Here is a 12,119-nt window from a genome sequence, read left to right on the forward strand (position 1 = left end):
TGAACTTGTGGGAGACACTCCTAACCTGGACCTTCAGGTATAAAAGGGGAAGCTCCACCCACTTCCATCACTTGAGTGCTAAGGAATAAAGGTTACTGGTCACAGACTGACCTCTCAAGCATGGGCCTCGTGTGCATTTATACTGTATAGTAAGGACGTATCAGTCGCAAATTGTACAAATCTCAAATCAGACTGACTTCAGTGTAAATTACATGCACAGTTGTCACTTTCATACTGTCAGAGGGGCAGTACTGAGAGAGCTCCGCACTGTCAGAGGAACAGTACTGAGGAAGCGCCGCACTGTCGGAGGGGCAGTACTGAGGGAGCACCGCACTGTCGGAGGGGCAGTACTGAGGAAGCGCTGCACTGTCGGAGGGTCAGTGTGAGAGACTGCTGCACTGTCGGAGGGGCAGTACTGAGGGAGTGCTGCACTGTCGGAGGGCAGTACTGAGGGAGCGTCGCACTGTCGGAGGGGCAGTACTGAGGGTGTGCCGCACTGTCGGAGGGGCAGTACTGAGGGAGAGTTGCACTGTCGGAGGGGCAGTACTAAGGGAACACTGCACTGTTGGAGGGCAGTACTGAGGGAACACTTAAAATAACCCCCAACGCTCTGCCCACCCAATACTTTCTAGCTATCCCATAACACACAAGGTGGCAATGTGAAGTGTAGTCACTTACAATGTGGAAAACGTGGCAGCCAATTTGTACATAACAAGCTCCCACAAACAGCAATGTGGTAATGACCAGGTAATCTGTTTTTGTTATGTTGACTGAGGAGAAAAAATTGGGCAGAACAGCAGGGAGAACTATCCTGCTCTTTTCAAAATAGTACCATGGGATCTCTTGCATTCACCTGAGAGAGCAATCAGGGCCTTGGTTTAACATCTCATCTGAAAGATGGTACCTCCGACAGTGCGGCACTCCCTCAGTCCTTCCCTCTGATGGTGCAGCACTCCCTCAATACTGCCCCAAGATGTTACAGTGCTCCCTCAGTACTGCCTCTCCGACAGTGCAGCACTCCCTCTGTACTGCCCCTCCAACAGTGCAGCGCTCCCTCAGTACTGGACCTCCAACTGTGCAGCACTCCCTCAGTACTGCCCCGCCAACAGTGCAGAGCTCCCTCAGTACTGATCCTCCAACAGTACAGCACTCCCTCAATACGGCACTGGAGTATCAGCCTAGATTTGTGTGCCACATCGGACACCAAGGATAGAAACATAGAAACATAGAAAATAGGTGCAGGAGTAGGCCATTCGGCCCTTCGAGCCCGCACCGCCATTCAATGAGTTCATGGCTGAACATGCAACTTCTTTCTGCTTTCTCGCCATACCCCTTGATCCCCCTAGTAGTAAGGACTACATCTAACTCCTTTTTGAATATATTTAGTGAATTGGCCTCAACAACTTTCTGTGGTAGAGAATTCCACAGGTTCACCACTCTCTGGGTGAAGAAGTTTCTCCTCATCTCGGTCCTAAATGGCTTACCCCTTATCCTTAGACTGTGACCCCTGGTTCTGGACTTCCCCAATATTGGGAACATTCTTCCTGCATCTAACCTGTCTAAACCCGTCAGAATTTTAAACGTTTCTATGAGGTCCCCTCTCATTCTTCTGAACTCCAGTGAATACAAGCCCAGTTGATCCAGTCTTTCTTGATATGTCAGTCCTGCCATCCCGGGAATCAGTCTGGTGAACCTTTGCTGCACTCCCTCAATAGCAAAAATGTCCTTCCTCAAGTTAGGAGACCAAAACTGTACACAATACGCCAGGTGTGGCCTCACCAAGGCCCTGTACAACTGTAGCAACACCTCCCTGCCTCTGTACTCAAATCCCCTCGCTATGAAGGCCAACATGGCATTTGCTTTCTTAACCGCCTGCTGTACCTGCATGCCAAGGATCACTAGAGTGTAGTGGTCAGGTACAAACCATAATCATAAAAGTTAATGGAATGTTAGTATTTAGAACTAGAGGGCCGGAGTATAAAGGGAAGTTTTGCTCCAGCTATACAAAGCCCTGGTTAGACCACACCTGGAGTACTGTGTACAGTTCTGGGCACCGCATCGTAAAAATGTGTTATTAGTTTTGGAAGGAGCGCAACGCAGATTCACTGGAATGTTACCAGGGCTCCAAGGAGCTTTCAAGACTGAGAGCGATAGATTTTTGTTGGATTAAGGGTATTAAGGGATATGGAGCAAAGATGGGTTAATGGAGTTGAGGTACAGATCAGCCATGATCAGATTGAATGCAGAACATTCTGGGGGGAGAGGGTGAACAGCCAGAGGCCGTGGTCCATAGCCTGGCCAACGACACAGTTAGAAATAGGGATTAGGTCCTGTGGGCAGATTTTAGGGGGCTAGGAATGACATTAAAAGGCAGGACCTCAAAGGTAGTAATCTCGTGAATACTCTCGGTGCCATGTGATAGTGAGTATAGAAATAGGAGGACAGAGCAGATGAATGCATGATTGCAGAGATATTGCAGGAGGGAGGGCTTCAGATTTCTGGGGCATTGGGCTGGTTCTGGGGGAGGTGGGACCTGTACAGGCCGGATGGCTTGCACCTCAATAGGGCCGGAACCGATATCCTCATGGGGAGGTTAGCTAATGCTGTTGGGGAGGGGTTAAACTAATTTGGCAGGAGGATGAGCACCAGGATGTAACATTAGAAAGGGGAACAAAGGACACAAAGGATTGGGAGAGGTGGATAGCACTAGACTAAGAAATAGTAAGGTGTTAGGTGGGGTCAGTCTAAGAGAGATACTGGACGGTCTAAGATGGGCATAGAGTGCATGTATGTGAACGCACAAAGCGTAGTAAACAAGGTAAGTGAGCTGCAGGCACAAATAGCCACATGGGAATATGATGTTGTGGCAATAACTGAGACCTGGCCCAAAAAAGGGCAGGATTAGGTATTAAATATTCCAGGTTATAAGGTGCTCGGGAAAGATAGGGAAGGAAAGATAGGAGGTGGTGTGGCAGTATTGGTTAAGGAGAATGTTCCAGTGCTGGAGATGGAGGATGTCCTGGAGGGGTCAAGGACAGAATCTATACGGCTAGAGTTAAGAAATAACAGAGGTGCCATTACACTACTAAACCTGTTCTACAGGCCACCAAATAGTTGGAAAGATATGGCGGAGCAAATTTGCAGAGAAATTACAGAGAAGTGTACAAGAACTATAGAGTAGTGATAATGGGGGATTTCAACTATCCTAATATAGACTGGGATAGTAAAGGGCAGAGAGGGGGAAGAATTTCTGGTGTATTCAGGAGAACGTTCTTGATCAGCATGTTTCCGGCCCGATGAGGGAGGAGGCATTGCTGGATGTGGTTCTGGAGAATGAGGTGGGTCAAGTGGAGCAAGTGTCAGTAGGTGAACATTTAGGGAACAGTGATCATAGTATCATAAGGTTTAGATTCGCTATAGAAAAGGACAGGGAGCAATCTAGAGTAAAAATGTTTAATTGGAGGAAGGCCAATTTCAGTGGGATGAGAACGGATCTGGCCCGGGTAAACTGGAGTCAAAGGTTGGCAGGCAAAACTGTTGTGAAACAATGGGCTGCCTTTAAAGAGTAAATAGTTCAGGTACAGTCAAGGTACATTCCCACTACTGTATGGCACTACCACTGTGCTAAATGGGATATATTCAGAACAGATCTAGCTGCTCAAAACTGGGCATCCATGAAGTGCTGTGGGCCATTAGCAGCAGCAGAATTCCACCACTATCTGTAACCCCATGGCTCAGTATACCCCTCACTCTAGAAGTGGCAATTGGATGATTCATATCAACATCCTTCGGAGATCCCCACCATCACAGAAGCCAGTCTGCAGTGCGGTGTACGAGGAAGCAGGAAGAGTGGCCCAACCATGAACCTCATGGAGCTCATTGGCACTGGAGCTGCACCGAGGACTTTTGGATTATCTCCAGGACTTTTTGCCGAGAATATCGCTGTGATAATTGACACGGACATTTTCACGGCCTTCTGAAAGAGAAAAAATCGGAGGTGGGAAAGAGAGAGAGAGAGATTGGGGAAGATAGAGAGACTGGGGGAGAGAGAGGCTGGGGAGAGAGAGAATGAATGGGGAAGAGAGAGAGAGAGAGATTGGGGAAAGAGAGAGGTTGGGGAGAGAGAGAGAATGAATGGGGTAGAGAGAGAGAGAGAGAGACTTGGGGGGAGAGAGAGTGGGGAGAGAGCAAGACTGAGGGCGAGAGAGAGAGAGAAACTGGGGGAGTGGGGGAGAGTGGGGCAGAGCGAGAGAGTGGAGTAGAGAGAGAGAGAATTGGGTCAGACAGAGAGACTGGGGAGAGAGAAACTAGGGATGAGAAAGAGAGAGAGATGGGGGCGGGGGGGTTGGAGGGACAGAGAGAGACGGAAAGAGAGAGTGGAGCAGAGAGTGGAGCAGAGAGAGTGGGGCAGAGAGTTAGGTAGACAGAGAGACTGGGGGAGAGAGAGTGACTAGGGATGAGAGAGGGGGAGGGGGAGAGAGACTGGGAAAGAAAGAGAGAGAGTAGGGCAGAGAGAGAGAGAGAGTGGAGCAGAGAGAGAGTGAGGGGAGAGAGACAGACGGGGGAGTGGATATTGGAGGGAAGAGAGAGAGAGAGAGAGTTGGAATTCAGGCAAGACGGATCATGTTCATCCAACCCACCCCCTTTACACCCACACCATGTCTCCCTCTCCTCCCCCTACACCTATTTGATTTCTCGGGATGCTCCGTGCGTGTGTGACAAGTGACATTATTGGAGTGGTCGAAATCGGTCAGTTTCGAGACTGTCACTATTCAAACCCAATAAACCTGTTAACAATCTGTGACCCACAAACAAAGCCCCAGCTTTGGTGGGGGCGGGGAGGGGGATGGGTGGCAGGGTAAGGTCAGGAACTTGGGGAGAGAAGGTCCTGAATCTGTGGGGGAGGAACTTGGGCAGGGCGAGCAGGTCAGAAACCTGGGGGGTGGAGTTGGGGGACAGGGACTTGATTAGCGGGGGGGGGGGGGGGGAGAAGGTCTTAACCCGTGAGAGTGAGCCCTGTCTGTTCCAAGTGAGCTCGGTTCTGTCTGCAGTTGGCAGTCAGAATAGCTGGTTTTACACTGTCCAAAGTCACTGCCTTGTAGGCAGGGCGATTCTCATTACACATTGCAAAGTAATTGCTGGGTGTGTCTTCGGGCTGCCGATCAGAGTGCTGAGTGCGGGCCTGATTGCAATAAAGACGATCCAGATCCAAGTTGCAGATCCACAGAGCGCCAACAACCGGTTCCCGGTGAGGAACGGCTGCATTTTCTATTTTGGCGTTTTCGGGCGGGACATTTATTGCCCAATTAACGTCAGTGAGTAATCGATTAACTTTCGTCATTTTGGCGCGAAGAGTGGCTTAGTGTGTTTCAGTGCTTCCTGTTACATTGTTATGCTGGCGCTTGAATGTATAGTACATTCTCAAGTCTGGGGACGATGACAGCTGACCCCAGGTCCCGGACCACAAACTCCGGGACCCCATTCCCCCCAGTCTCCAACCTCCGGGACCCCATTCCCCCAGACTCCATCCCCCCAGTCCCCAACCTCCCAGAACCCATCTCCCCCAGTCCCTAACCTGCCGGACCCCAACCTCCCAGAACCCATGCCCCCCCAGTCCCTAACCTGCCGGACCCCAACCTCCGGGACCCCATCCCCCCAGTCTCCAAACTTCCGGACCCCAACCTCCGGGACCCCATTCCCCGAGTCCCCAACCTTCCGGACCCCAAGGCCCCTGTCCCCAACCTCCGGGATCCCAAACCTCCCCCAGACCCCATCCCTCCGGACCCCAGACCCCATCCCCCAGTCTCCAACCTCCGGGACCCCATCCCCCCAGTCTCCAACCTCCGGGACCCCCTCCCCGCAGTCCCCAACCTCCGGGACCCCATCCCCCCAGTCTCCAACCTCCGGGACCCCATCCCCCCAGTCTCCAACCTCCGGGACCCCAGTCCCCAATCTCCGGGACCCCATCCCCCCAGACTCCAACTTCCGGGACCCCAACCTCCGGGACCCCATCCCCCCAGTCTCCAACCTCCGGGACCCCATCCCCCCAGTCTCCAACCTTCCGGACCCCAACCTCCAGGACCCCAACCCCCCCCAGACCCCAACCTTCCGGACGCCAACCTCCGGGACCTGAGACCCCATCCCCCCAGTCAGTAACATTCCCTTGTTCTGCCTGCTGACTCATGTCATCCGGGAGGTACGTTAAACTGGATAACAAACACAGCGAGAACAAGTCAGAACTAGGCCCACTCGACAGCTGCACACCGGCCTATGAATAACTCTACAAATGTCCCACTGGGCGTCACATAAATCGCAGACGGTGAAACGTGATGGTGTTGTCACTCATCCCCATGTTGTTTTTGCCATGTGTTTTACTGACTGTTTTACAGACCCCAGTTACACAGAACTGAGCAACTTCTCGCTGGGCGGGCCACATTGTTCGCATGCCAGACACGAGACTCCCGAAGCAAGCACTCTACTCGGAACTCATCCACTGCAAACGAGCCAAAGGTGGGCAGCGGAAATGATACAAGGACACCCTCAAAGCCTCCCTGATAAAGTGCGACATCCCCACTGACACCTGGGAGTCCCTGGCCAAAGACCGCCCTAAGTGGAGGAAGTGAATCCGGGAGGGCGCTGAGCACCTCGAGCCTCGTCGCCGAGAGCATGCAGAAAACAGGCACAGGCAATGGAAGGAGCGTGCGGCAAACCAAACTCCCCACCCACCCTTTCCTTTAACCACTGTCTGTCCCACCTGTGACAGAGACTGTGGTTCTCGTATTGGGCTGTACAGCCACCTAAGAACTCATGCTAAGAGTGGAAGCAAGTCTTCCTCGATTCCAAGGGAATGCCTATGATGATGATGATGATTCCTGAGTCACAGCACAGAAGGAGGCCATTTGGCCCATCAAGCCCATGTCGGCTCTTTGAAAGAGCTCCCAATGAGTCCCACTCCCCTCTCTCTTGCCCCAAAGTGGCGGGACCTCCGAGTCCAATCACCACTTGCAGCTCAAAAGGGCATGTTGATTGGCTACTCAACTCGGGGGGGTGCACACAGCCTGGTCCAATCCCAAATCCTTTACCTCCCCAATATACCGAACATGTGCATCTGCCAGTTGTAGCAACAGGGCATTGCCAGGGGTGGTCCTCGAGGGAAATGACTCACCCGCTTGACAACCAAGCCACCGCGGGCATAAAGCAGCACAGCGGCTTAGATCCTCCCAAGTGAGCCGTCAAACACCATTTAGCCGCCTCTGCCTCTTCCCTTTATTCCCCTCGCTCACCGGGCCAAACTTCTTCTAAGGATCCCCTCTGCCCTAGCCCTGCCCTCATATCTTTCTCCAGTTTCACTCCGATCTCCCCTCATGACATCTCCATGCTCATCTTGTCTATGAGACCCACTTACTGGTCCTTTGACCCTAATCCTTAGCCACTGACTCCATCCCTTTCCCTGACATCTGTCTAAGGCTGAAGAAGACTGCTCACAACTTTGCTGTCATATCTGAACCTGAAATGAGCTTCCAACCACATATCCGTGGCATAACTAAAACCCTCTGTAACATCGCCCGTCTCTGCCCCTGCCTCAGCTCTTCTGCTGCTGAAACCCTCATCCATGCCTTTGTTAGCTACATACTTGACTATTCCAATGCATTTCTGGCTGGCCTCCCACGTTCTACCCTACGCAAAACTCGGCTGCCCATGTCCTATATCACACCAAGTCCAGTTTACCCATCATCCACGTTTTCAAATCCCTCCATGCCCTCGGCCCTCCCTATCTCTGTAATCTCCTCCAGCCCCACAACCCGCCGAGATGTCTGCACTCCTCTAATTCTGCCCTGTTGAACATGGCTGATTATCACCACCCTACCATTGGTGGCCGTGCTTTCTGTTACCTGGGTCCCAAGGTCTGGAACTCCCTCCCTAAACCTCTCCGCCTCTCTACCTCTCTTTCCTCCTTTAAGACGATTCATAAAACCTACCTCTTTGACCAAACTTTTGGTCACCTGCACTAATTTCTCCTTATGTGGCTCGGTGTCAAATTTTTCTTGGTAACACTCCTGTGAAGCAACTTGGGATGGTTTACTATGTTAACGGTGCTATATAAATACAAGTTGTTTTTGCTGTTGATGTATTCGTCCAGACCTCTGGATTACTAGTCCATTAACATAACTACACCACTATACTATGCACCAATGGCTTCATTACCTTCTTTGCTCGAATGAAAACAGAGAGTAGAAAAAAACAGGTCATTTTCAGGATGGCAAACTGTAACGAGTGGGTTGTAGCAAGGATTGGTGCTTGGGCCCCAGCTATTCACAATCTATATCAATGATTTGGATGAGGGGACCAAATGTAATATAAAAGTTAGGTGGGAATGTAAGTTGTGAGGCTTCAAGGGGATATAGACAGCTAAGTGAGTGGGCAAGAACATGGCAAATAGAATATAATGTGGAGAAATGTGAAGTTATCCACTTCGGTAGGAAAAATAGAAAGCAGAATATTTTTTAAATGGTGAGAGATTGGGAAATGTTGGTATTCAGAGGGACCTCGGTGTCCTTGTACATGAATCACTAAAAGTTAACATGCAGGTACAGCAAGTAACTAAGAAAGCAAATGGTGTGTTGGCCTATATTATAAGAGGATTAAGTACAAGAGTAAATATGTCTTACTGAAATTATATAGGGTCCTGGTGAGACCACATCTGTAGTACTGCATGCAGATTTGGTCTCCTTACCGAAGGAAGGATATATTGGCACAGAGGGAGCGCAACGAAGGTTCACCAGACTGATTCCTGGGATGGGGGGATTGCCCTATGTGGAGAGATTAAGTAGACTAGGCCAATATTCTCTAGAGTTCAGAAGAATAAGAGCTGATCTCATTGAAACATACAAATTTCTTACAGGGCTTAACAGGGTAGATACAGGGAGGATATTTCCCCTGGCTGGGGAGTCTAGAAGCAGGGGTCACAGTCGCGGGATATGGGGTCGGCCATTTAGGACTGAGATGAGGGTGGTGAATCTTTGGAATTCTCTACCCCAGAGGGCTGTGGATGCTCAGTCGTTGAGTATATTCAGAGATCAATATATTTTGGGATATTAAAGGAATCAAGGAAAATGGGATAGTGCAGGAAAGTGGTGTTGAAGTAGAAGATCAGCCGAATGGCTGTTCCTAATTCTTATATTCTTATGAAACAAGACACTCGGACTCTCTTCGTGGGTCACTTTTGTCTCAGCTCTTCACACTCTGTGTTTCCATGTATGTGAATCGTTGCTGTATTGCATTCTCCTTTGCTCTGGTTTGCACAGTATCATCGGGTTCTTGTGACTGATACGAAATTGGTTTAATTTCAAAGTTTTTGTTTAATTGGTGTTTTTGTTTGCAGAAAATTTAACCTGAGCCAAACATTCCCCAAATGGCAGGAAGACGCTCTAATCATGGGAAAAAGCAGGGAGCAAACCTAAACCAACTTGTGCCTCAGGAGGGAGCTCTGCTTCCTGGTAGTAAACCAAACAGTGCGAGGGCCTCGGCGTCTAGAAGCCAGGGAGCGGGGGCAAAAGGTGTGAGTTCCAGCTCGGCCAGTCCTTCAAGTGCAGGAAGACCTCCAAACCCCACCACTACCACCAGAGCCGCTGAGGCACGGAGATCCACCAGCTCAACTCCAAGAGGAGCGGAGAGCAGCAGCAATGGGCCCACACGACACACCGTGGCTGCTGGCAATGCCAACTCTGGCACCAAGGTATTGGGCAAAGCGACAGGCTCCAAAAACCATCCTGGCCCAAAGAGTCAACCCAGCATTGCCCAACAACCAGAGAAGATCAGCAAGCAGAAGATAGCGGAAATTGAGAAAGAGACCCGCGGACAAAGGGGAAACCCGGCTTGGCTTGAACAACGCAGCAACCGGATCACTGCCTCGGCCGCGCACAAGATTTCCCACTGCAACTTTGTGAATGGGAAAAGCACCGAGGTCCCACAGTCCTACCTGAAGTCGATCGTTAGCAAGGGCTCAAGTGTTTTGACGCCCGGGATGAAATGGGGGATCGATCACGAGACTGCTGCCATTGAAAAATATGAGAAGGTGAAGTCTAAGGACACCGGGCGACAAATATCCGTCGAACGGTGTGGGCTGGTCATAGACCCAGAAAGGAGCTGGTTGGCCGCGAGTCCTGATGGGGTCGTGGTTGACAGGGCAACTGGAAATACCGTCGGCCTAGTGGAGGTTAAGTGCCCCTACAAGCACAGGAACCATACCATCAACAAGGCTTGTGAAGACAAGACGTTCTGCTTGGAACGTGCTGAAGGTGAGCTTCAGCTGAAGAAGAATCATCCCTACTTCACCCAGATCCAGTGCCAGCTGGCAGTCACAGGCCTGAAGAACGCGGACCTTACAGTTTTCACCAACCGTGAGACTGTTGTGGTCCCGGTGCAATCTGACAGAGAGTTCTGGAAGGGTACCGTGGATAAGCTGGAAGAGTTCTACACCGGAGCTGTCTTGCCAAAATTACAGGAACAGAATCCAGTTTTGGCAAACGAAGAGTAGTCCCATGAAATACACACCGGGATACCTTGCATCACGCTTAATATTCAAGAAAATGCCCGAGAAAAATGTTTAAATGAAAAATTCAAAGTGCCCTTTTTTTCAGATTGCCGTGAAGTGAATCCCTGGATTTCTGTGGTTATTACCATGGGAACGGTTACAGATCTCCTGTGATGTAAACGGTCACGTAACTTTTGAGGAATCCTGTTTACACGATGTATTGTGTATCTATTATATATGTATAACATGTTGCTATTTGAGGGAGAAGGCACGTTGGGAGAGGCTGGAGAGAGGTAATTCGAGCGGGATCAGGCTCGTGCAGAGTACAAACGCTGGCATAGACCAGTTGAGCCGAATGGCCTGTTTCTATATTGTAGATTCTATGTAATTCTAGGTGATAAAACATGAAATAAATGGATATCTCTTTGAAAGAGCCGGCACAGAGTTGATGGGCCAAATGGCCTCATAAAATCATAGAATGGTTACAGTACAGAAGGAAGCCTTTCAGCCCATCGAGCCCATGCTGGCTCTCTGCAAGAGCACTACAGCTAGTCCCACTCCCTTGTCCTTTCCCCATAGCTCTGCAAATTCTCTTCCGTCGGGTAATTATCCAATTCCATTTTGAAAGCTACGATTGAATCTGATCAGGTCGTGCATTCCAGATCCTAACCACTCGCTGCGTAAAAAAAGTTTCTTCTGTCAATCACATTAAATCTGTGTCCTCTGGTTCCCGAACCTTCCAACAATGGGAACAGTTTTGCTCTATCTGTCCAGACCCCTCATGATTTTGAAAAAATCCTTCTGTGTTGTACTACTCTATGATTCTATGCATCTTTTATTTAGATGACTTTTGATAATGGCAAGTGTGATTTTAGTGTTGGCTTCAATGACAGCCAGCTTCAGCACAAAACAATGTCCTTTGTGTCAATTTATAAAACGGTCTCAATTTATCCAGGGATCTGTGACCTCATTGCTTGACTATTGAGAGGAATTAATTTAAATGGAAATGATTTAACATCAAAGGAAGGATGATATGTAACTGAAGAACAGTGTCACTCCCCATTCCCTGCTCTGCACTGCCTTAGCCAGGAGAGGGAATGGACATGAGAGGTCAGCCTAGCCTACCAGTACAGACCAATCAGTAACTCAGTTGGAAACTTTTGAGTATAATCAACGGCAGTCCATATTGAACCTTGTTTTGAAACAGCCCTTGTATTGGGCAAGACCAACATTGTAATTTCCTTGCTCTGACTTTCTGCTTCTGTATAATCATTTGCTCCAAATAAATCCTATTTTAGCCTGAATGTATCAGTCTCACACATATACTGTCGATTGGAATTGGCTCAATTTGGTAGGCTTCCCGACTTACCTCTGTTCCAAGTTAAGTAGAGTGCTACCGCTTAGATAGCAAGAGTTTCTACAGGTATATAAAAAGGAAAAAAGTAGCTAAAGTAAATGTTGGTCCCTTGGAGGACGAGACTGAGGAATTAGTAATGGGGAACATGGAGATGGCAGAAACTCTGAACAAATATTTTGTATCAGTCTTTACGATAGAGGACACTAACAATATCCCAACAGTGGATAG

General features: G+C 49.4%; 1 protein-coding gene across 3 annotated transcripts; it reads left to right on the top strand.

Annotated features, from left to right (window-relative positions):
* Positions 1-5,118: 5,118 nt before the first annotated feature.
* On the top strand, positions 5,119-11,838 carry LOC139265457 (uncharacterized). Of its 3 annotated transcripts, none has more exons than XM_070882466.1 (3): positions 5,119-5,315; positions 6,390-6,510; positions 9,383-11,838. In XM_070882466.1, the coding sequence occupies exon 3, from the start codon at positions 9,413-9,415 to the stop codon at positions 10,535-10,537; it is 1,125 nt and encodes a 374-aa protein (XP_070738567.1). In that variant the 5' UTR covers positions 5,119-5,315; positions 6,390-6,510; positions 9,383-9,412; the 3' UTR covers positions 10,538-11,838. The 3 variants fall into 3 exon arrangements, with proteins under 3 accessions (XP_070738567.1, XP_070738568.1, XP_070738569.1); XM_070882467.1 differs by having other exon boundaries at positions 5,119-5,248; XM_070882468.1 differs by lacking the exon at positions 6,390-6,510.
* The last annotated feature ends 281 nt before the right edge of the window (positions 11,839-12,119 follow it).

This window comes from Pristiophorus japonicus, chromosome 6, assembly GCF_044704955.1.
Source record: "Pristiophorus japonicus isolate sPriJap1 chromosome 6, sPriJap1.hap1, whole genome shotgun sequence".
Lineage (NCBI taxonomy): Eukaryota > Metazoa > Chordata > Chondrichthyes > Pristiophoridae > Pristiophorus > Pristiophorus japonicus.